This window comes from Choloepus didactylus, chromosome 5, assembly GCF_015220235.1.
Source record: "Choloepus didactylus isolate mChoDid1 chromosome 5, mChoDid1.pri, whole genome shotgun sequence".
Classification (NCBI taxonomy): domain Eukaryota; kingdom Metazoa; phylum Chordata; class Mammalia; order Pilosa; family Megalonychidae; genus Choloepus; species Choloepus didactylus.
In genome coordinates this window covers 86774938-86800950 of record NC_051311.1, presented here as the reverse complement: position 1 = coordinate 86800950, position 26013 = coordinate 86774938, and the positions used below count along the sequence as shown (strand labels likewise).

At 41.6% G+C, this 26013-nt stretch overlaps 1 protein-coding gene across 1 annotated transcript in view; it reads right to left on the bottom strand.

Annotated features, from left to right (window-relative positions):
* Nucleotides 1-26013, bottom strand: part of LAMB1 (laminin subunit beta 1) — a 73375-nt gene that overhangs the window by 23449 nt on the left and 23913 nt on the right. The window contains 11 exon segments of the mRNA XM_037836378.1: nucleotides 9182-9278; nucleotides 10016-10230; nucleotides 11242-11466; nucleotides 12527-12690; nucleotides 15482-15713; nucleotides 15922-16065; nucleotides 16743-16947; nucleotides 17359-17482; nucleotides 17692-17819; nucleotides 18697-18855; nucleotides 19206-19341. Coding sequence (XP_037692306.1) covers nucleotides 9182-9278; nucleotides 10016-10230; nucleotides 11242-11466; nucleotides 12527-12690; nucleotides 15482-15713; nucleotides 15922-16065; nucleotides 16743-16947; nucleotides 17359-17482; nucleotides 17692-17819; nucleotides 18697-18855; nucleotides 19206-19341 — 1829 coding nt within the window.

Here is a 26013-nt window from a genome sequence, read left to right as displayed (position 1 = left end):
CAGTGTCTAGTACAGGGTTAACTTGCAATTTGAGGCAAAGTCTTTGCTGAATGAGATAGCCCTAAGCTCATTTTTGGCATAGGCAAGCAAGGGACAGTCACATAAAAGGAATGAATCCTCCTAAGCAGGCAATGTCAATTGTGACAAAGCATGAAAAACTCGAATACTCTGAAATATCTTTATAAAACCTTCTTGGGTCAATAGCTGCAATTCCTCTGACAGATTTTCTAAAGGAACATCTTCCAGAACCAGTCTCACTGATGGGTGTAAGAGCTGCTCACCATACCCCTCTTCTCTAAACTCACAGAGATGTGTTTGCAGCCCATACCATTCATGTGACTTACTATATCCTGCCTTGTATTGTTAATCTTTTCATTGCCTTTGTTCACCAACTACTGTGTACACCACATTTGAGGACTACACCACTGTGACTAAGAGTACAAGCTCTGGACTCCGGCTGCCTGGTGTTGAATCCTGGCTTCTAACACCCCAGGTATGTGACTCTGAGCAATCAGATGACTTTTCGTTTCTGCCTCTGTAAAAAAAAAAAAAAGCAAAAAAAGGGGGGTAGGGGTAATGATTTTATCTACCTTATAGGATTGCTTTGAGGATGAAATCACTTGGTTACAAAGTGCTTAGAAGAATGTCTCGTCCATACTAAGCACCTAATAAATGCTAGTTACTATCACCACTTCCTGTGTCCGTGCAAGTATCTGGCGGTTTCCTGCATAGAGTGCTGTTTGATCACATTTCTCTTGGATAAAGGAAAAAGAAAACAAGTTTGCCATGGCCTTATATTTTTCAGTATTTGTGAATATCATGATTACTCAAAAATTTGAAGTTTCAAACATTCTAGTTTGAAATTTAATTTAGATATATCATTTCCTTGGTGCCTAGAGTTTTCAAAATGACTTTTTGATAGATTTTTTTTTTTTTCTTTCCAGACACTATGGGCATGTTTCATTTTTCCTATGTCGTCTTGGGGCATTTTCAAACTGCACCAGAAAGTGGCTTACATGACCTGTGGATAGCTATGTTTCACAGAACATTGGTTCTAGGAGTTGCTCCTTGAAAGAGGGCTCCGTGATCATAAGTTTGGGAAATTCTGCTGTATTCTGTACCTTCTCTTAAAGATTCAAAACAATATCAGTATGTTACAGACTTGGAGGAATTCCACAGGAAAAACTTGTTTCACTTTGTTTTTACCCAGTTACATCCTAAACTCATTTGACCAAGGAATCCTTTTTTAGTGGACTTTTTTCCCCACAGGATAAAAACAGGAAAGGCTTGGGAAACCAACTGCCTTCAGTATATTCTGAGATTGGGAGGTTGAGAAGAACTTAGACAATGCTATACCCAAAAAGTGTTTGTTGTTCAAATTTTAGGAATGAATTTACATGTCATTTGGTAAAATTTAGTCATCTTCCAGAAAGCTAAAAGTTACCTGGGTCATCTATGTTAGGGCCTCTCTCAAACTTGGGCATGCATCAGAATCACCTAGAGAATCCATGGAAACACAGCGTGCTGTCTCCCTCACTCCCAGATTAGTAGGGTTGGGGTGGAATCTGAGATTTGCATTTCTAACAAGTTTCCAGGTGATGCTGATGTTGAAGGTCACCAGACCCCATTCTGAAGAATACTGATTTATTTCCCCAGCTGTTCCAGCCTTCTTGTATTTATTTATTTATTTGTTTGTTTGTTTGTTTTTACTCTTCAAAGGAGTCTGGGCTTTGGAAGGTCAGCAGTGCAGGCTAATACACAAACCTAAGGAGCTATGTAAGCTGAGGAACAAATGATGCTATTCGTAGTAAAGGAGACTACTTTTGTGCTCCTGCCCACAGGCTGCCAGAGTGTGGTGAGAGTGAGTAGCCCCATGTGGGGCCACTAGAGAAGGTGGCCCAGTAATCCTGTGCCTACTCAACTCCATTTCCCTGAGGCTTGGCTTTTAGTTTGTGTAGAAAAGGATTTATTTCCCATAGATAATGCAAAGGTTCCCTTTAGCTTGGTACTAAGTAGGATTTTACTGGATTCATGTTTGAGCCAAGGGATGTGTACAAACACTGAATTTTTAAGAAATTTCTCTAAGTTTTCATTTATTTCAGTGCTAATGGCACATCTTGCTCTTAGTCTGTCATGGGCATCTTTGAAGGGAAAATACTGGCCTAGCACTGTAGGATTTAAAAGGCAAATGCACTCATGTTAAGATTTTCCTCATCTGGCTATGGCAGTTTAGTCTGGCAAGCTTTCCTAAATGGCCACAGGGCTTCCGTCTCTCCAGAAGACAACTACCAGTTCAGCTGAACTCACCAACATTCCTTTCCCCCAGTTGAAAAGGAAACAGTCACAATTCACAGATGGCTGGATTGTGGTTTCATCACTGAAAAAGTCAATCCTGAACTTTCTTTGGAAGGGCACCAAATGACACTCTAAAATGCATCAAGTTTTTATTTCAAACTGAAGCTGAGAAATTGTGAAAGCTTCTGTGGACATGCACTTCCTTCCCTGCTATTGAGTTTCCAGAACTGCTTCTCTAATGGGGTCACCGAGGAGGCAAGCACTAGAAGGCCCATGTTTACAGCCTTGTTAAAGAAAAGACCTCCCTGACTATTTCCAGGGAAAATCCCATACTCGTGTGGTCAGAGCAGAAAGGCTGGTTCATATCTGACAAGTTAAAATTTCATGGACACTAAAATTATGGAATAGATTCTCCAATCATCTTCCTCCAGGATCCAAAGGTTATAAACTAAAGTACAAGTTGTAGCTGACTAGGTCCCTGGTTTTTCTGCTCTCCCAAGAGAAGGGGATAGGAGTCTAGGGGACCTGCTTTAAGTGTTGCTTTAAGAAATGGGATTATTTGGCAGAGGATCAAAACTTTCTCTTAAATAGAAGAAGAGTGCATACAGGATAAATTGTTGCCTGGTCTTTCAAATGAACAAGTTATGAGGATGAGGAATAGCATTTTAAAAATGAGACAGTAATCATTTATAATGAACCCTAAGAATTCCAATTTCGTCTATAAATAAGTTCTCTGTGGTTAGGTTTCCTCTATTTTTACTAAGTTTTCTCATCATTTAAAGAGATCCTGAATGTTTACAACAGCTTTATTGATGACTGCCAAAAATTGAAAGTAACAAAGATGTTCTTCAAAAGGTGAATAAACATGTTGTGGTTCCTCTATACAATGGAATGTTATTTAGTGATAAAAAGAAGTGAGCTCTTAAGCATGAAAAGACATGGAGGAATCTTAAAGGTATATTGCTAAGTGAGAGAAGCCAGTCTGAAAAGGCTACATCCTGTATGATTGCAACTACATGACATTCTAGAAAAGGCAAAACTACAGAGATAGTAAAAATTTCAGTGGTTTCCAGGAGTTGCAGGGGGTGGGGAAGAAGTGAAGGGAGGAGGGATAAACAGGGGAAACAACAGGGCATTTTTAGAGCAGTGAAATTATTCTGTATGATACTGTAATGGCAAATACATTTGACATGCATTTGTCAAAACCCATAGAACCATACAACACAAAAAGTGAGCCCTAATGAACTTTTGTAGTTAATAATAATGTATGAATTAACAGCTAGTGCAAGATGCTAATAATAGGGAAAACTGTAGGGTAAGAGAAGAAGGAAATGGGAACTATACGCTTCTGGCTCAGTTTTCCTATAAATCTGAACTGCCCTAAAAATTAAAGTCTATTAAGATAAAGAGAGAGAGAGAGATCCCAAAGAGATAGGTAAACGGTGAATATTGTGCCCATTTCATGGACATTGAGGCACAGAGGAAAACACTAGCAAGTCATTGCCAGAATGGGGATATTAGCCTATGTACCTATTTATCAGACAGATGTAACTTGATTCCTTCCCTCTTTGCCTCCAGACCTCCTCTGCCCATTGAATAAAGTCCACCCTCAACGATTCCAAACTATTGAAATCAAATCTCCCATGACTCTCCAGTTAAGACTGTTTCTAAGGGCCCTTATCATAGCCTTGCCCCTAAATGTTGTCCTTATTGTCCTCTAGCCAGGACAGCAATTCCCTCTGTCTAAATACCAGTGGTTGTCAAGGACCTCCCAGGCCTGTGGAAGGAACAGGGACACTGGGTCACACAGGCCTGGCTTCAGATCCTATCTCTGCCTTCACTAGTCATTTGCCTTTGAGCAAATCACTTACCCTCTCCAAGTATGAGATTTGTCAACTATGAAATTATCATATAATCCTTAGAGGTTGATTTTTGTAAAGATCAAATTAAGAATATGTATACAATATGCCTCAGTGTCCCACAAACAGCAGTCAGTACTCCTTAAGTGGCTACTCGAGTTTCGTTTAGCCTTTTCTTTGAAACCTTCCCTAATGACCCTACTTCCTCCTGATCTTGCCCATTCCGATAACTGAAAAGATGTGCACCACTTGTTTCCTGCTTCTGCTGCTATTAAGTTACTTTAATATACGTACATCATTTCTCCAAAGCCTGCAAGTGCCTCCTGTTCAGGTATCAGCTCTTCCTGCTTCCTATGTCCCCTCCCAGTATGCACCAATGGCCAGTCACTCAATGTTATGTTGGTTATCCATCTTTCCTTTGAAAATTAAATTTGCCTTAGAACATGGAAAGTGTTACATCCTAAACTTACAGACAATCAGGCAACAAACTGGGTTTATTCTCTTCTGCCATGGACCTTGCCTTGAAGTAACATGGTCTCTTGGATTTGCTATAATATATGCCAAAAGGTTTACTAAGACTTTACTTGGACATTTCTGTTTTACCATAAATGAGGGAAATTTAAATATTTTCTCTCTTAAATGTGATTTTTCTATTTCTTGATATTCTCTCCTGCCTCTCCCTCAACCCCACCTTTCTTGTGGCCTCAGTAATATAACCTCAATTTTAGAATCACTGTTAGAGGATGAATGATTTCACCTGCAGAAATGAGCAGGCTAACTAGCCCAGGGGTCAGCAAACTTTTTCTGTAAAGACCCAAATAGTAAATATTTTAGACTCTGCAGGCCATACCATCTCTGTCATAACCACCCCCCTCTGGCATTGTAACCGGAAAGCTGCCACAGACAATATGCAAAGCAAACGGGAGTGACAACGTTCCAGTAAAACAGGCAATATAGGCAGTCGACTGGATTCAGTCCACAGGCTGTATCTGCCTACCCTCACTCTAGCCCACCACTTCAGAGGGCACACATTCTGTTATCAGGATTTTATGAGACAAGCTTTTACTCTAGTAACAAGAATATTTGTGGTTCTCTAAAGAATCAAACTAAGTCTGATTTCCTGAGTCACACTGGGAATAAATAAAACCAAGGTGAGTGATTGTAAAAGAAATCCCAGCCTGAGACAAGAACACACAGGCATTCTACAGGTTAATGTCTTAGCTGGGAAAATGCTTTGTTTTCTACTAAAAAAGAAATTTGAAATGAGAAACAAGCATGATAGGAAAATGGCCACTGTCAGGGCCTCTCACCTATGCCCCGCAGTTTCCATTTGCCTGGCTTTAAAGAGACTGGCCTTTTCCCAAAGTGAGAGACCCCCAGTAGAAACATTCCCCTCCCTTTGCTATCTATGAATCAACAAAAAGATTCCTCATGCCGACCCTTTGACTCCTGAGGGGCACAATGCTGAGCTCCAAGCTGAGGTTTATTCCAGCACGTTCAGCAGTGGGTGGTTGAGATTTTTTCTCCATCCCAGCACAGTGGTGGGCTTGTTTAGATTTGGCACAACTGGCCAAGAGTCCTAACCCGTGTGGACAATAGGAACATTCAACAATTTGTAAGTTCAAGGCTCAACACATTTGTCTTTTACGTAACCACATTTTTTTTCTATAAGAAGCATACTTAGCTATGACTTAAGTCTTTCTATAAGCATATTGTTAACAAGTGGCACCCGAAAGTGCCCTTCAGCAAACCATTTAAAGTGAAATAATGACTCAAAATAGAAGAAATACTTGACAGGTAATTTGAGAAGAGTTCACCTTCTTTTCCCCACACTTCCATGTAATTTGGGATAATACCTCCGCTTGTCCCTGCTGATCTCTGGACTGGGTGCCTTCAAGTTCTCATCCTCCCATTTCCACTTGTGACTATATTCCAGTACAAGAAGAACCCTGAACTCTACCACCTTCTGCATTTTTGCCCTTGCCCTCGCCAGCCAGTGCCAGGCCTGCTCCTGCCATCCTGTCTGCATAGGCCCTGTGGCTGCACAGAGCTCCCACTGTTAACTCAATTCACATCTCTGGGGGCTTTGTAGGTTAGGAGCTTTCCCCACAGGTTGTCAAAAGCATTTGGGCACAATACGTTTTTTGAGCAGTGTGGGACATTTAGCCTCCTTGGCTCCTGGGCTCCAAGGACCCATAACAAAACATTCCACCCCATTTCCAAATGCCCCCAAGCTCAGCCAGTACAAGAACAGCAGAGATATGGGGCAGAGCTTAACACGACAAAAGGCTGCAACACAATACTTCATAACTTTTGACTGTCAAAATAACAACTAAGTCAGATATCCTCACCCTAGATTTTAACACTTTTGGGGAAGGGGCTTTATGATCCTCAGAAGTCTAAAGATGGGGTTGGAGAGATAACAATTTAGTAGGAAAGCAAAGGGAGAACGGAACCCCTATATCTAGAACATTGGATCTTCAGGAGCATTTTTATTTCCTTCTAGCTTGAGCCCACATTCTTAGAGGAGCTTATCATGCCTTCAAAGGACTTGAAACTAATTTTTTACTTGCTTTGTGTGGGCTAAATGGATGTAAAAACTCAGATGATAATATTAAGGCCACAAGTATGGAGAGATCTGAATAAAGATGATAATATTAAGGCCACAAGTACAGAGAGATCTGAATAAGTTAAAAAGAAAGCAGATCCCACATGTGTGTATTTTGAAGAACTACACATGCATATGTATAATATATGTAAAAGTACAGAAAAGGATTGGAAAGATTCATACCAAACTGAGAAAGGAAGGAGGAGTGTGTTGACTGGAGAGAGATAAGGAGGGACTCTGTTTATTCTAATCCATTAGTATTGCTTGATTTCAATGCAGACAGCTGGCTCCGCAACCTATGTTCTCTGCCCATAAGCCTGCTGCTCTCGAGCCACTGGGACCTAGTGAGCATAATGCGCAAATCATAACACTGCATGATCTTTACAATTCCTTCATTAACTAGTATTACATGATTATCTTAAAGAAAAAAATTAAATACCAAAGGAAAGGTGTTGTACATGTCCAGTTTCTACACATTCTCCTTATACAAACCATACTGTTTCTTTGCAGGATACTTAGTTTTTGTTTTGTCTTGCTTGTGCTTGTTTTTCCTGATTGTCAGTTTCTTATGTAATGAGCTGACCTTTCTTCCAGATAAAAGGAACCAAAAAAGTTGGCGGACATTGATGCCACAGTCACTCTTCACAAAATTTCTAACAGAGGTTCTAGCTTTTGACCCCAACTAGTTGACACTGTTCCTATAAAAGCCACAATTCCTCTGACAAATTTGGGCCAAAAAAAAAAAAAAAAAGAAAAAGAAAAGATAAAAGGGCTGGGGGTAAAGTTCTGAGTTCTACATGAACAATTCTCTGATTGAATCTGACTCTGGGTAGCAGGCTTTTCATGCTAACAAAGCCAAAATGGAGCAAAAGGCCAGAAAGCCTTGGCAGCCAAAGCTATTTTGCCAATGACACACGCTGATAGAATCAGGGATAAGCAATAAAAGAACCATTATCTGGAGGAAAATCAAGCCCTTGGGGCATTCCAAGATGGAAGGATTTAACAGAATAGTGATTAGAGAGCCCTGGTGGAGGATTCAAGCAGGGTTTTCTTTCCAGGGAACATCTTGGAGCAACTGGCCCACTGGATGACATGCACTTTCTAATGGAAGCAGTTGGTTTCTCGATATGGAGTAAGTCAGATCCCATTAAGAACCAACATCTGGACTAAAGAATGATGAATGAAAAAGTACTTGTTTGTTGACAAAGCAAACACCATCCCCTCCCTCAATCTATTCTAAACTCCCGGTACAAACCCTTCTGGCTAAGCCTCAATTTAAAAAAAAAAACTAATATACAATTTGTTCTGGTCTTCTGATTGAATTTTCCTGCTGTTCAGATGAGTTGAGACTCTGAAGGAACACACAATCTCTAGGCTTCTGACCTTTTATGGGGGATACTGAATAAAGTGTTGTTATCTTGAAGATTTATATTATTCCTTGCTACAAGAAAAAGGCTATTTGTATTTAAAGCCCAACAGGGACCTATAATTTCATCATTGCATCAAAGAAGACACAGCAAAGAGCAAATAAGAAACAAAAATATTTATCCACAGTTTTAAATGAAAAACATTGTGAAAAAACCCAAGTAGGAAAGAAAGAAAAGGAAGATAAAGTAGAAACAGCCTATTAAATCTTTTCCAACAAGGCTTCTTTCAGATTTCAAAAATAATTGGGCGGGTCTAAATATTGCAACAGCATAAAGATTAAATAACTATTATGATTCATAGGACTTTACTAAATTTTTGTTCTTAAGAAAATGTCAAGGTTTCCCTCACAGTCCTATTTTATAGTAACCTCAAATGAGAAGCTGGATTTTTTTCATATTTAGCAGACTCAGAGGTCCGACTACACATCCCTTTGCATAAAGACCCTATGTCAACATCACCCTCCACTTCTCACTGGTGGAGATGTTATACTTGTGCACACATGCCCTGGGCTGCAACCGTCAGCCTGATCTACTTGATAAGCTAGAGTCAAATGATCTTACAAGAACAATCATTTAGCACTGCATATGCTGCTGAGTCTGGCCAATAGATACTGTTCAATGAGGAAATCCACTTGCAGAAATATGATTAAGATGAGCCCATTTTGGTTTTAAAAACATTTTAAAGAGCAACTGTGTATTTGTGGTGTGTGTGTGGGGGTGTGCAGACACAAATGAGTATTCTCCCTGGAGTGGGACTGGAAGGCTGAGTGTCTCTGCTTTTTTAATACCTACACTTCTCCATGACTAGTCTTTTTGTTTTTTTTAAGCAAGGAAAAGGAATCTTATTTGTAATCAAGCAGAGGTTTTATAAGCAAGTCAATTGGGACTACACTTGGAATTTATAAAGAGCTCTTGCACACATCTGTTCCCTGCACTCTGATCAAATCCTGGGCGATGCAGCACCTACACCAGGGACGCCCACGCAGCCTCACCTCGGCACTCCACGTCGGGATCTCCCCAGAAGAGCTCCTGGCACTTGCTGCAGGTGCGGCCTCCAAACCCAGGCATGCACTGGCACTGCCCCGTGAACTGCGGCCAGAAAAAAACCTCGGTCAAGCAGGCTTCAGGGCAGAAGCCAGTTTACATTTTTCCCTTTATGCCTGCCAGTTAGGAGAAGAGGGCTGAGTTTTGCCTGAGAAGGCCTCCATATCCTAACTAGGAAAAAGGAATCTTATTTTGACCTTAGGCAGCTCATGCCAGTGTCTCCTAACTGCTCCTCTGCAAAAGGGGTTGGAAAGGTCTGTAGCATATCACTCTTCATTTTCATTTTTCCTTATTCTCCCAAACTAATAATAATCCCAGGCCAGCTCTGACTCATGTGACTTAGGGATCACTTCATTCTCAGTGTGTCAAGGAACAATGGCACTTTTTACAATGATGGGTATAGCTATTGGTTCCTTTCAGGCTATGTATCTAAGGAAGAAGTCAGATTCAGTGGCCAGCTATCACAGAGAAACACTATGTCCTTGTCCATCCTAACGTGAGTCTGCAGCTGCATCTGGGGCAACAGACTGAAATGCTTTGGATGGGATCGGATAGGGTCTCTGTGCACGGTTATGTAGGCCAGCAGGGGGACAAGGGAGGCCTGAAATCCAGTCCATGCTGAGCTTTCCAAGCCGTGTGCCCTGGTGCAGGGCTGTGTCCACCAGGAGACAGTGCTTTTCTCTAATCAGAGCAAAGCCACTAAATGGGCTAGCTGTCACCTGGCTCATGAAGTTATCTTTCCTTTCTCCGTAAGAGCCTCAGTCCCAGCCACAGCCCCTCACCTCGTTACAGGATGGCCCGAAGGAATGGGCAGCATCACAGTTGCAGGGCTCACACCCCATCCCGCTGGCCAGCTGCCAGGTGTTGGGTGCGCAGTGGTCACAGTTCTGCCCGATCACGTTAGGAAGACACCAACACTGGCCAGTGATCTTGTCGCACTCACAGTCAGAGCCATTGCAGTGCTCCTTCACAGTGCCCAGGGAATTGCAGACACACTCTGAAAAAGGAACATTAGATTGTCTTATATTGACATTCACGCACTGTAGACAGATAATGCAAAACTTAGTTATACCCAAGCTGCTAAGGTTCTCTCCAGATCTTGACCCTGAAAAGCAAAGTAGTAGGGAAAGGAAGGGAGGTGACTTAAAACAAACAAAGCAACAAAAAACCCAACTAAAATTATTCTTCTGAAGTCCTTATGACATACTATATAGTTCTGGTGTTTCCCAGACAGAACTGCACAATGACGCATTTTGCCTAACAGTGTTTTCAAAGCACATATTTAATAAGCTGCTGGTAAGTAATTTTAAACCCTGTTGATGTGACTAGAAATAAAACGAATTCCAAAATTCCAGTGGGAATTGAGATAGATAACAATTTTAAGTTCTTCGAAGGGTACAGCAGTAATGAACATGTTGGACATAGCAGGCAGAAGCCCTTTAAGCCAGTAAGGCCTTAAGGAATCCAGTCCTGCTGGTCCCCAACATTCCAGACATGTTTGTATAAACAAAGAAGGGGGCTGGGGACTTTGCAGCAAGGGGAGGAGGAAATGCTGGCTGATCTCTTGATAAGAGAAAAGTAATGAGTTCTGAAAGAGATTTTAGAGATGTTACTTCTTTCTCCTTAAACTGGAAGGCTCAACTCTTATCAATGACGTTAGAAAAGCTATGGCCCCAAAGTGGGTATTTGGGATCTGAGTCCCTATAGATCAGCAAGTTCATAGCCCAAACATAAATACACTCTATTTGGATGGCATTTATCATGGTGACAGGTACATGGTTTCTCCTCTAGGCATCCCCCCAGGTGCTGAGCCAGATCTTACACTCTGGTCCTGCCAGAATATGAGGATGTAAAGAAAAAAGTCCTCATCTTTATTTGTTGAGGGAGAAGTTCTCTCTCTGAACCAGTGTCCAGATTGTTCTCAAATGAAACCTACGAACAGTGCAGTCCCCTGATGATGAAGGTAGAAATCATCCCAATGAATGGGCAAAACAAATCTGCATCTTACTTCTACAGTCCTGCTGGATGGCATCTCCGTAATACCCAAAGCGGCAGTGTTGGCAGTGCTCCCCTTCTGTGTGGTACAGGCACCTCAGGCAGCTTCCAGTCTGCTTGTCGCAGGCTTCTGGGTCTGTCGTGTCAATGTTGTGGTTACACCGGCAAGGCTGGCACACACCCCCAACCTCCGAGGGATTGCCAAAGAATCCTGAAGCACAGTCATCACATCTGGAGCCTATTGTCCAATAAAACCAAGCACAGCATTTTTAGCTCATTGACTTATAAACTCCCCAGTCAACTGACATTTCCTGCCTAGAGAAAGCCAACCCAGGCAAGATGCTCTCTTCCTTTGCTGCACTGTTTACGAAGCCTGGGATGATCCCATCTTAAGGGAAAGGTCAGGCTTTTAGCTGTGAAGGGGAAAAGGACTCTGTGTCTTGCACACTGCCGCAGACGCCACAGTGTGGCATGGACAGTTAGTGTAAGAGTTCTAGCACCCAAGAATTTGCTTCTATTAGAAGATGGAGCAGAATAGGAGCTAAATAATGATCTGACAGTATAAAGCTGAGCTTGATGTTAAAATTCTAACCCAAAGATTACATAAACTGAAAAATCGCTGTTCCTACAGGAGCAATCTGAAAATGAGGTTCTTAATGATGACCAGTTTCCCCTTCTAAGAAATCTAAAATCCCACGCAAGTATTTACTGAGCTCCGGATAAGCATAACAAGTGTCCGAAACAGTGGCATGAAGGATAAAATAAAAGGGAGTTTATTTTATTTTCACAATTAGCTAAATTCATGAACATTGATGGATAATGTGAATATAATAAACAATGAAGGATATAGCTAGCTTTGACCAATTCAGCTATCTGGTAACTCCCTGGATGATATTCTTTTCATCTTTCTGCCCACCTTTTGGCTACTTCACTTTTGAGACACTTCTGCTATGGGCTAGATAAGGAAAGGGAGAAGCAAAATGTAAAATTAAATTTCTTACCATTTAAGAACAGCTGAAGAGTTTCATAGGATTTTGATTGCGGATTTAAATGAGCTTGCTATCCTGTTCTGTGTTATAACATTATCATCACAGACACTCAAGAATTGCCTCTACCCCACATGACACGTAGGAAAGGAATATTTTTTATATTTCAGATTCCCTTACCTTTTAACTAAAGATTACAGAAATGAAACTAAGTTGGCAAGCTAGCCCTTCATCCTTTTTCTTCATTAACAACTACCTCACAGACACAGCTTTTCCTCCCTCTTTGCCTCTAAAAGCATGCATGTTATTTACCAACGTATCCGGGATTACAGACACACACAAGCTGTAAAGTAACAGGATCTTGGTAACAGCTACTGGCAAACTGGCGTCCGCTGTCAGGACCATCTGGGCAAGGGCAGGGGCGGCAGTGATCTCCTGACCCAATGATGGGGTCACCGTAGTAACCAGCCAAGCACCTACATACATTGCAGAAGAGAAAGAACCATGAACCACAGTTGTAAGAAACCTGTTACAAGGAAAAGTCTTAGAAACTGTCTTGTTTGGCAACATTCATTCCCCACTCCTCATGTTTCCATGGGGAGGGCTTCCAGCAGTGGTTTCCAACTTTAGCTCCCATCAGCATCACCTGGAAGGCTTGTTAAAACACAAATTGTTGGGCTCTACCCCAGAGTCACTGATTCAGTAGCAGCTGCTGCTACTGGTCTGGGCATCAGGTTTGCAGAGTCACTGCATTACACTCCTAGCCTTGCCTGGCCCCTCACACACTCCTCTCCAGAGGAGGAGACATCGACTCCACATCTGCTTTCTCCTTCTCTTGTGCCATTAGCCTAATGTGAGTGCTCCCTTGTTGCACTGGGGAGACTGTTCTTGTGGCAGTGGCTTGTAGTTGTCTGGCTCTGCCTGTGCCTGGGAAGCATGATGTGTTAACAAATCCATGGTGACCACAGATCTAAAGATGTGACCTGCCATCCAGCTTTCACCAGTAATAGAACTGACAGGAATGATCTACAGCTGTTTAAATCCTGCTTGGGCAGGGAGAAGGGATGTTACTTACCACATACCCCATCCCCAATCCAACAGGTCCAATCTCCTCCCTTTATAGATAATTGAACCTTAACAAATTCCTAATTTGTAAAACTCACACAACTAGTTAATAATGAGCTAGAATGTGAATTCACCTTTCTGACTTTTACAAGGAATTATTTTACTCTGTCATGCAGCTTCTCAAGGAGAATAGTAATTAGGTTATTTGATTATTTCCTTAATATAAGAGTTTGAAGGAATTCTGGGGATCTAATTGAATCTACTTACTCTACTGGACAGCTCACCTCTCTGAATATCCAATCTTCTAACTTGACCATGCTTACAAAGCAAGTAGAACCAGAAATGGGGCTGGAACTCAGGTCTAAGCATTTTCAATTTAGTTTGTGTTTTTTTTTTTTAACCCCTGAGGTCAAGTTTGTATTTTTAAAACCTAGGGGAGGTGTGAGGAAATAAACAGGGAAAGATGTTCAGAGGAAATTAACCTTCTATTAGCATTTCTAAGATATTCTTAACAGTTCTAAGATATAACACAAGAAATATTCCCAAATTATGTGCTCGGGAAATACATAGTTGATGAAGCAATTTTGGACAGTCATTTCTGAGAAAGTATTCTAAGGTTTTTCTAGGTGAAATAAATCCAGACAGATCATGACAGAAATTTAGTGTTCATTTCCTGCCTGTTCCTACACTTCTCCCCTTGGGAACAATCTGATCCTAGAGCTTCCTCTTCAAATTCACAGGATTGAAACTCTGAACATCTTGGAGCGAGGAAAAGAATGAGAATTTGGCTCAAATTAGATAGCAGAATTCCAAATACTTTAATAAACTTTTGTTATCTAAACTAGGGCTAAAAATCTTTCTTCTTCCCATACCCTTTCTTATGCTCCTTCCTATAAGAAATCAAAACTCTTAACAAATAATTTCAAAAAGGCAGCCACAGATATCAAGCCATACAAGGACATACTTTCAAGTACATGCCACAGTGAGACTGATTTGGAATCAGCATGGTTGACAGCCACCTTCTTCTTTCCCCATGTACTGCCTCCACCCCCTGTACTCTGTTCTTTTGATCTGATTTTTCTCACCAGAGTTTTTCGCTCCCACTTATTCTCCATATCCCATTGAAAGAACAATGAAAACCTTATGGACAAAAACAAAATGATGTCAACATGTTCATTTCCTCCTTACAATCTTTTACAACTGCTTCCCTGTTATCTTTTTACAGCACAATTTGGGGTTTGGAAGGAATGTTTAATAAAAGGAATAGTCAAATGGAACCTCCAAATTCTTGCATACCACTCTAGCTTAGAAGAGCCACATGCCTGCTCCCAAATACAACTTCATGCCAAAAATTAACTACCAATTCAATTTTCACTAATGATTTCTCTATCTGACAGGCAACTTTTGCACTGATTGAAGCACATACTGAAATGTTTCACTATCTCATTATATACAAAGATTTGGTATTAGAGGAGATAAAAATTTGTTGACATGGAGAGGTGGAGATGATTATCCATCCCCCCCAAACAGTTCTAGCAGTGTGTCTGCATTTCTTAATTAGTAATGAATATAAGTCTGCATGTAATTTTTTTCATATAGACTAATTCATATCTACTGAGCTAGACTGTCATATTATTGGAGACACATCCTATATGCTATTCTCATTTTACCTAGCACGGTGCTTTGCATCCATAATAATTATTCAAGTAACATTTGCTAATTAGAGAACAGACCTACTTTTGTACCACATTATATGGTCTCCTAGAAACCACAGTTGCACAAAATGTTTTGAAAAACAAAGCTGTTTAAAATGACTAATCCCATGTGGATCTGGTTTTACTTTGACCCAAATTAGGTATTAACATTTCATAACTCCCATCCTAGGCCAGAATCTGCTGAGACAGAGAGATGATTTCTATACAGATCTGTTGTGACCCCCAGAATCAATCTCCAAGAGGGTAGAAATTCAGGTCGGTTTTGTTCTCTGCCATATCCCCAGCACAGAAAGACTGCCTGGCCCATAGAAAGTGTTAACTAATTATTTAATGGATAAATGAAAGAACTCCTAGAAAATTCTGAGGTGGTCAGAAACGAAGGAAACATCTGGAGCCTAGAAGAGATTAATTCTGTGGTTGTACTAAGACGTACAGCCAATGGCTGTCTCAGTCGTTGCTTTAATGTCAAGAGGCAGAGACCAGGTACCTTTGGCAGTTATGGCCTGTGGTGTAGTCCTGGCAGCTCAAGCATTCCCCTGTCGCTGGGTCGCAGTCATCGGCATGGCCATTGCACTGGCAGGGCTGACAACTTGGAAAGCCCCAGTAGCCAGGTAGGCACCGGTCACACTGCCGAGCGTACACCCCCTGGAAACAGTGGCACTGGCCGGTGATGGGATCACAGAAGGCGTTGACAGCTCCTTGCAGGTGGCAGTCACAAGCTGAAGAAACAGGCAACCAAGGAACCACCTTGAGAAACTCGGTGAATGGAAAAACACCCCTTTTATAAGCACCCTCCTCCCCATCAATATTGGCGAGACCACATGATCAATTTGAAGAGTGAAACATTATTTTTTGCAAAGATGGAACCCACACCAGTATCTCTCAATTAATCTGAATGCATATGTTACCCTTCTTGCGTCAACCTACGTTTGCATCCACTGGGGCCAAAGCCAAAGGTGCCCGGAGCACATCTGTCGCAGGTTCTTCCAACCACGTTCGGCCGGCACTGGCACTGGCCTCCGCTGGGGTCACACACAGAACTTAAGGAACCCTGAGGGTCACATTCACAAGCTGTAGAGCAGAGAGAGAACCTGTAACACTGGGCAGTTGCTCTCCCCAAAGGAAATGAGCCCAGCACATCACACCTGTCTCTGATCTGCTCTCCTGCCTTGGGCTCTCCCTGCTCTTTCTCCTTTACTACTTTGGTTTATTCAGAGTTCCAATTTAAAATATCATCATCCCTATGAGGAATGGATGGGAAGAAACAGGAGACAGGGTTAGCAGATAAAAGCAGTTTCTCTAGATAGGTGGTCACTAAGGTTTTTCTCTGCATGCCTTCAAAGCTCAAATATCACAGGATAATAAACAAAAGCCCAGTGACCTTGCAGGATTCATTTGAGCTTTCAAAGAAAAACACATTTCAGTTATTTGACACTCCTCTGATTTTTTCCCCAACTCCCTCCCTTGCCTTTGGAAATGCTATATTTTCATGGACTTTTTTTCTCCTAGTCATCTGTTATTTGTACATTTCTTGAGAATTGATTCTAATTTCTGTGGCACTCTATTGCTAAAATATTATTTGAAAAAAAATGAAGACAAACCATAGTTGAGACACTATGCTTTTGTGTTGGTTGCCTAACACCTAACTGCAGAGCATGCATTCCTCGTGGTGCCAAGAAAAGCTGGGCTTTCAAGACAGAGGAGGCGGAAAGCGGCAGCAGCTGCTACAGCTCCTAAATAATACCCACGCAGGCCTGCCCGATGTATCAGGGCAGAAATGCTGAAGATTATGTTTCTGCAAACATCTGTCATTGGCGTTTTCACAACGCTTCTGCTATTTTCCAGACATCGGTATCTCTGAAAGGTTTCCCAGGCGCTGTTTGTGACTGAGCCATCTCCTGAACCTCCAACAGTGAAGATGTCCAGTGATTTACAGTATGGCATGAGAACAAGCTACGAACAAACAAGAACATCAGAAGGTTCTTATGGCGTTATCCAGTATCACCAACTAAAACACACACACACATAAAACCTCTAAACCCAAAATGCTTACTTTGATAGTTAAGAGAAACTTAGACTCATTAAACAACAAAGTGAAAACCTTCCCTTCTTAAATACTCTTGACCAGAATGAAATGTCAATTTTTTTTAAGGCATTTCCTATTTCCAGAAGAGATCAACTTGAATAAATCTTTTTTTGCAGGGTGGAATTACTAAAATAAATAAGCTTCAGTGGCCTCTGATGCAAGAAATAAACGATTGTGCTTAACCTCTCAGTGTTACCCCTCAACAGAACACTCTGGGGAAGCAGGGAACACTTTTTGCGTGGCCTTTCCTGCACTCTGGGCAATGACCTTCCACTTACTGAATCGATGAGTGTGTAGGGGCTCTCCACGTCACTGCCGGATGAGGTGTACTGGGGCAGCTCCAACCTCACTGTGTAATTCACTCCCTTCTCAAGGCACACAGGGCGTGGAAGGACAACATATCTGCCCCAAAACAAAACAACCACCACCTTTTAAGCATAAAAAACAACAATAAAAACAAACAAAAAACAGCTCTGCGTAGATAATTCCAAAGAAGAAAGCCAATGCAATGCCTTGTTCTGAAGTAGTACCTCTACAACTCACAAAGCAAACAGAAAAAAAATTAATTTGCAAATGAGTTCTGCTGAGCTGCAAACCAGGGCCACACTCACCTTGAGCCCGGTGATAAGGACACCACCTGGTTGTCGTCATCGGGCACAGTGTTACCACATCGGCTGCTGGCTGGGATCTTTCCCGGTCGCTGCACCGTGATGACAGCTTTCTCCCAGTGGTCAGGTAGCTAGAATAAAAAAAAACAAAGAACCAATTGCATTGACCTACCTACCACAGCCAGTCGGTTTCCACAGACTTCTCTGAATCAATCATTTGCTAAGTTTAACTGGAGAACACTCAGGAGCTTTTCCCTTCCCTCTTTACCATTTCTGCTGCTGCTGCCCCAGCACAAGCTCTAATGCCTTCTCAGAAACAGCCTCCCAACTGCTCTTCCTGCCTCTCCCCAATACCTCTTTTAGGCATCTAATAGGCACAGCTCAGATAACAATTCCCTGCTCAAAATCCTTAGACAGCTTCCTGTTAATCGAGTCCAAATTCCTTTACGGATCCTAGCATTTTTCCTAACATCTCCAACCATCCCCTTACCTAGCTATGAGGCCCCACTCTCAAAACACTTTCTTCTCTACTCATGCTATTCCTCACTTCTAGATTCCTTTTTTTCCTCAGCATCACTTTATCAAAATTCCAACTATACTTTCAAGCCCAGATTCTTTATGAACCCTCTCGGCAGCCCCCAGCCCAGCCGGTGTGAGCCTCTCCATCTTCTAGCTCCATCTCTACCTCTGTGGCTACACAGCCCACTGTCTGCCTCTACCCGCAGGCAGGGATCTGAGCCTTGTCGTTGGGTGGTGACGTCCATGAGGGTGTTCACGCCACCACCTCAGTCCTCAGCACAGTTAAGTACTGAGCAAGAGGTCACTAAACATTTGCAGAATGGAATTCAAGAAAAATGTACATTTTAACTTCCAGGGAGTAGGACAGAAAGTCAGAGGTTGACCTATTCTGATGCAAGCTCCAAACTTCACCAAAATATGAAAAGTCCACTAGAAGTCAGATTCTGCTACTAACACCCTCCTTAATAGCCCACTGAGGGGTTTTCTCACCTGTGGCTCATAGCGAATCAGGATGTCGTACTCCATGGAATAGGGTATGTTGTCAATGAAAAACTCCAAATAAGCCCCTTCAGGCACTCGGGCAAAGCCTGCTCCAGTCCAGGAAGGAATCCGGTCCGGGATATACAACCGTTCCACAATGCTGACCCCCTGAGGACAAGGAAACAGTTATCAGACGGTCTGTTACACAGCAATTGATAACTAAAAGCATCCTGGTCTGAATATCTACAATGCTCTTTCAACAATAACTTTGGAGCACAAGGAGAGAGGAAAACAGAAGTTTTTGTTCTCACAGAAAACCAAACCAAACATCTTATTAGTGAATGCACCAAAGTCTATTTAAGCTAGAGATTTAGTTTTAGACTGTTTTTCAAGAAGGCATGATCCTGATCATTTTGTGTTCACTGCCAAAACTACAAAAATGTTTCCTAAGTGGCCTCTTCATGAAGCTGATGCCCCAAATGCTGCTTTACTGACCTGCCAAGTACTTTCTTACTTACAGGCCCCAGATCGGCTTCTTCTGCTTCATAGATGTAGTAATCCAAGGTGGCAAAGTAATAGCCCGATTCCACCTCGTTGCACTGGCGTCCGATAATGTGGGGCTGGCACCAGCACTGGCCCGACTCCGCAGAGCAACTGGAGGGGGAGAGGAGCCGGGTCAGCTGTGTTTCCCACACGCACAAACTCAGCCACTGGATGCAGTTCTGCAACCGCCATTAAACATTAAATGGAAGGACATATTCACACAGAACTCCCATTTTTTCCCCACATACTTATTTTCTGGAGGAAGTATTACCTATGAAATAACCCCAAACTTCAAAGCAAGACACTGAAACCTCTCCATGCCTGGTCTTTTCAGTTTGACCCACTCACCCTCTCTTCACTTCTGTTCCATCCATACCACACTGAGGTCTTCTGCGGACATTCAGACTTTCTTGCTTTGATGTCTTACATCTTGTGCCTCATTTCCAACTGCAACCCTTTCTCCTGGGCCTCACACCGAAATAGCCAACTCCCTGATGGACCTCTCCATCTTAGCTGTCCCAGAGGTACCAAAACCAACAGACCCACACGTTAGCCTGCAATCCCACCTGCAATCCCCTCCCGTGTTCTCTCCTGAGGTGAAGGCACCACCACTCACCGAGTCAACCAGGTCAGAGACCAGGAAGTTGTTCGCTCAATTCCTTCATCACATCCAATCAGGAGCCAACTCTGATTTTTACCATTTAACATCATGTGTATCTTTTATTCCTTTCCACCGTGTATGCTATTGCTTTACTTCTCTCTTCCTTCTGGTAAAAGCAGTCTTGTCATTGGTATTCTTGTTGCCAGCCTTCTAACTTCCTAATCCAAACAGCCACCCTTCAGACAGCTGCCCAATTGCTTTTTCTAAATAACAGTATCACTGCCGCACACAACAGCCGTAGGGGGGTGCCCCAGGCCTTCCATACCTTCCCATCTAAAGCTCTGGACTGGCTCCACTGAGCCATTTCTCAAATGCACGAGGTGATTGATGACTCCTGGCCTTTGCTTATACTGGAGTTCCTGCAGCCTGGAATACCCTTTTCCCTTATCCACCCAGCAGAAATCCATCTATTCTTTCAAGATTCAGCTCACCACTGACCCTGCTATGGCATTTCCTGACCCCCAACTCTCACTCCATACAATGAACCACCTTTTCCTTCGTATCACCACCTCCTTGAGGGAGAAACTGTCTCATTTGCTCCTGTACTCTGAACATCTACAACAAAGCATGTCTCAGAGTAGGTGTTCATTAAGGTTCAGGCACTCTGTCTTCAAATCCTACTGAATGTTCAAAGCCTGGCTCAACTTTCATTCCTTTAATGAAATCTTGTTTGGCTCATTCCTCTACCATTCTCAAGTGGCACTTTCTGAGACCTCAATTGTTCCTAGTCTATTTAGTTCTTACGATGTTTATCGCTTTCTCCCTTGTAATATAATTATAGACAAAGCTTTCTAATTCCCTGCTAGACCATAAGCTCCTCAAGGGCCTAGACTGTGCCTTCATCTCAATCTCCACCCTCCACGTCCCACCCCTTCCCGCCCCCCCCCCCCCCACCCTGTAGGGTCTGGCCCAGTACTCTGTAGAGTACACTCAATAAACACTGGTTGAAAAAGTAAATATGTGAAGGATATGCATTCAGAATTAAAAAAAAAAAAAAGATTTAATGTGAGTACAACTTTTTTATTGTTAGTCATTACCATTTTAAGTAATATTCTCTGAACAGAATATAAAGAATTCATTTTGGTCTTAGCCTGTTTTCCTTTTTTCTTTTTTCTGAGTATCACGACCTTGTTACAAGGTGAAACCAAATGACACGCATCCATTTTTACTTCATTAAAATAAAGATGTCATTTGGAATGGTCGCTTCAAATCCATTCCCAGAGTTCAATTTAAACCAAGTACTTAAGGCAATTTACAACTCACAGGAAGACTCGAAAGACTTGACACTCAGAGGTTTATTAAAAATGTCCCAAACAGCCTTGCCGCGGACCAGCTAACATCCTCTTCCTGGATATCATTTAAGCAGTTATTATCCTACAGGAATATAAATCCTTAACACACCGTAGCCAATTTCCAGGAGACAAAAGATTGTTCCAGTTAGGACCCAGGCCTCTTTTGGCACAGTCCCCCAACAAAAGCCACTTTCAGAAATTTTTTCTTTCTGAAAAGAAAAATCCTTTTTTCCTCCTCAGCAGATGTTTACAAAGGGAACAAATGTCCAAAACATGAACCAAAGAATAATATAACTAGATTCTTCACATGATATCACTAGAGAACAAGCAAGTAGAGGTGAGGATGAAGAACTGGGCCGACTCCAGAGGCTTCCTTTTACCTGCAGCACAATTCTCAACAAGAGACAACTTCAACATGAGAAGTTGAAAGGAATTCCCTCACATCAGCCCTGGCAATCAAACACCTCTTTGTGTCCACAGACTTAAACTGCTGTTAATGATAGACACTGACTCCTGCAGTGAACTCCTTCTCGGGGCTCTACCTTCCCCCATGCAGAAGGTCCTCACACCTGCACAGCTCCTAGCACTGCCTCCTCAGTTGCCCTCTGGTTCTATATTTCCAACTCTCAACAGAACATTTCCATGGTCTGTCCAGCTGTCACCTCTGGTCCTTCTTGTCCCAAACTGCTCCTTACCTCTCACATAGGCTTCTTATCTTCAACTCTACTACTTCTATCAGATTTTAAGTTCTCCTCATATTGTAGGTGAGACATCAGCCTACCTTTCCTTATCCTCCACATCCAAGTCTTATTCTCTTAAAATTTCTCAACTTCATTTCCTTTCCATTGTCATTACCGCTATCATAATCCCATCCCTGTTAGGTCATTTTAGGAGGCTGCTAAACTATCATTACCCCAAACTCCACCAACTGTTTCTTCTTACCTATTATAATCAAGTCATGATGCTACTGTCTAGCCTTTAGCAGCCTCCAGAACTCATCTCCTGAAAACAACTACTTCTCCTTCTGGTGTCCGCCCCTGGCTTTCAGACAAGCCACAATCCTCATTCTCTTTGATGAATATTTACTGAGCAAATATTGGCCCTGGAAGCTGTGCTTTCTGGTGTCAATACCCTCACATTTTACTCCACTGTCAATTTTCCTTTGAATCAATCCTTATTTTGTTGGTAAATCTATTATTTTTAGCTAAAGATACAGAGAAAAAGAAATGGAAAGAAATACTTTGTCCTGAAGAACTTATTAAATTGGGAAGATGAAAGCTCAAGCAACTGGCTAATGCCACAAATGAAAGTGAAGTCCTTACCTATAAGAGCTATAAGTAAAGCCATCAGAGTGTAGAGGAAGCCATTACTCATCTGACTGAGGAGGCTGAGGGAGGTTTCATGAAAGAGGTGGCCCTGAAGGTTGAGAGGATTCTGAGGGCAGAAAGATGACAGGAATGGTGGGCAAAGAGGGACACTGGAGGGATGGAGCCGAGATGGTACCAGAAAGTCAAGCTCAAGGAGGGTTTCTGCATAGACAAGGGATTATTACAGAAGTTTTTGAAAAGCATGGTGTAGCCAGGATTAGAGAAAGCTAAGTCTGAAAAGCTTGGGGAAGATGGATTCAATAGTGATAGATGGCCTTACACTAGTCCACAGGGGGAACCAAGAGGGTTTTGAACCAGGGGCCTTCACCCATCTTTCCCCTCTCAGCTAGATGGCCCTCCCAGCCACCTATCTTGCCTTTCGAATCTCTCACCTACCTTTCAATTATCAAGCTCAATTTCTACCTCCTCCACGGTAACACAGAAGACTTGTTACCTGCAATTATTCTTTCTTGTGTTCAGGTAAAAGTACAACCTGATAGAAATAGTGTACTATACAATTTTATATGTTCCCTTGACACATTTCTCCAGAACAAGACACAGATTCAATTCATTGAATAATAAGGTAGAATAACGACAAAAGGCCCTATGATGGCAGAACCCTCGCCCCCCAAAGATGTCCCGACCCTACTCCCTGGAACCTAAGGGTCAGTCACCTCACATGGCCCAGGATACTGTGCAGAGGTGATTAAGTTTAAGAATCTTGAGATGAAGTCTGATTTAGGATAACCGGTGTGGGGTGGTTCTACTCATATTCATCCTTAAAAGTGGAAGAATAGACCGAAAAGCGGGTCAGATTTGCAACGTAAGAAGGACTCGCCTCCTGTTGCCATTTTTGAAGATGAAGAGAAGAGCAGGAATTAAGGGAGGCAGCAGCCTCGAGAAGCCAGGAACAGCCTTTAGACAGCAAGGAAACAGGAACCTCGGTCCTACAACCACAATGAACTAAATTCTGCCAACAGCTCAAATAAGCAGGAAATGGATTCTACCCAAAAGCCTCCAGAATCTGTTGGATGGAAAATTGTATTTCATTTAAATATTAACAAAAATACTGCAAAGTCATCTTTTCTCAATAAGGTGTGAGGCAGAAAAAAATATATTCAAGGATAAAAAGCATCAAGCATAACAACCAACTACTATGTTCAATGCTGCCTCTGATTTCTCCATAATGCTGGTTACAAATGGAAGTTTGTAGGTTGTGACAGTAGGCTGAATCCTTCTCATGTTGCAAAGTTCCACACTGACTGGAAGCAAGCACCATCCACGTTCTCCTAGGCTTGCCTTTTTCCCCCCTACCATTAGGATACTTTCTTAAAGGGTAGGGGCTATGTTCTAAATCTCTTTATGTCCATATGCCATAGTAATTACCAAAGGGTTAGATACATCATAATCATTCAATATCCTAGTGAAAATATCTATTAACTTCTGCTCTGGTTTCCAAGTACAATAAACTTCACTCACTCACTTAATGAGCACCTCCCAGGCCCACTGTGTGGGATGCAAAGGGAGATAAAAGAAAAAAGACAAATCCCTATTCAAATAGTTTTTCATACAACCAACTGTATGACAAGGTAGAATATAATAGGTGCTAAGAGAGAAACAGAAGTGTTAATTAGGGAAGGGTGGGGAATTTCAGTCTAGAAAGTAAAGTCTTCAAAAAGTGGTGGGTTTTAAAGCCAGATATGAAAGTTCTAAGTTTGATTGATAAAATAACTTTGAAGGAAGCTGTAAAGATGTTAACATTTTCAATGTTTTAAAACATTTACAAGTAACATTTACATAGCAACTATTGCCACTAATTCTTATTTACTCAGTAAAGCAGGATATAGATGAGGCAAAACTTTGCTAACCTGTTTTAATTACGTTATTTAAATTAATTAGGCCTTACTTTTTTAAAGATATTCAAAAGTACAGACAAGCCTACAACATAATAAACATGGATTTTAAGCTTTTATTTTGCTACCAAAAACCCATTCAGCTCATTATACAAAACATTAAAAACTTTTTCCACTCTGAATGATTTTTCCACTTAATTATGTCCCTGACCAAAAAGGCATGTTTGGGATCCAATTTAGAGATCACCTCTTCTAAATAGTGCACATTTACCTTCTACATCTTGAAAATTTTGTTTCTCAAATTCTTTTACTCAAATCAACATTTACTCAATACTTAGTATGCATCTAAGTCAAAGGCCAGTGACATTATCAAATAAAAGATATTTACAAATGATTGTAATGAATCAACCATTCAGCAAATATTTCCTGAGTGCTAGCTATGCACCAAGCGTAAGTGCTTCAAAAGACCTGACCTTTATCACTCCTAAGAGACTCCTAGAGAAATTCCTCTTCGCAGAAACAACTTTGGAAAGGATCAAGATAGTATCGAGTCACAGGATTAGAAGGCATCTTTAAAGGTATTTTTCCCCTACCAATGATGCCCAAACATAGGGTATCTCATCAATCATGCTAGAAAGATGAGATCTGCTTTAAACGCTTCACTAGAACTTCATGTTTCACAAACTCCCTCGGATAACACATTCTCACAAACCACTGCAGGAGAGATTCGAGGGCAGGCTGGGGGCTGTGCAGAGTAGAAAGAGAGGCAGGAAGATAACGGAATAAAGGCAAGGAGGAAGGAAGCATGAGAAACAAGAACGCTTTTAGGGTAGAGGAACACAGGACATTCCTGAGTTTATTACATAATTTGGAGAATTATGTATGTCACTTTAGTCCAATTAAGAAGGATTTTAGCAGTGATGACAGCTTTGAATGGAAGAATCAGTCACTAAAGGAATCAACATGTGTTCTGGGAGTCACGAAGGCAAGTCAAGAAAAGTAGTTGTGTTAGGAGTCTAGCAATTTGTCTTTCTTCCCTGCTTTTATGGAATAATCTTAGTCTCTTCCCCTCTGGAGGTTTTCTAAGAACAGAAATTCACACTGACGTTTCAGAGGCTACATGCTGTACTGAGTCTATTCCATGATCTGGAACAGAACAAATCCAAATAAAGAGGCCAAATAGAATATGTTCTTGCTGCCTAAAACCTCGTTTCTTCCCAGCAGACTACTATGATGTTGGGAAATAATCTTGTAAGAGAGTCAAATTTTGAGAATGTGAAGCTTGCTCAATGAATTCAGAGTGTTCTCTCAAGAGAGATTCACGGATACAAGGAAACAGCTGTCTATTCTCTTACCAGTCACTTACATTAGCTTTACCAGATGTTCCAACTCTAATTCAAGAACAGAGACCAAAATTTTCTTTGACTCAAAGGTGGTCAATTCAACTGTCACAAATTTAACTTCTTACCAAACATGCATGTATAATTTTTGCCAGAGTGTCATGTCTCATCTATTCATAGAAAATGAACATATTTAAATAACTATATTTAATAAATAGTTTTCATTAACAAATTGAAGTTGCAAAAAGAAAATGAAAAGATCTACACACA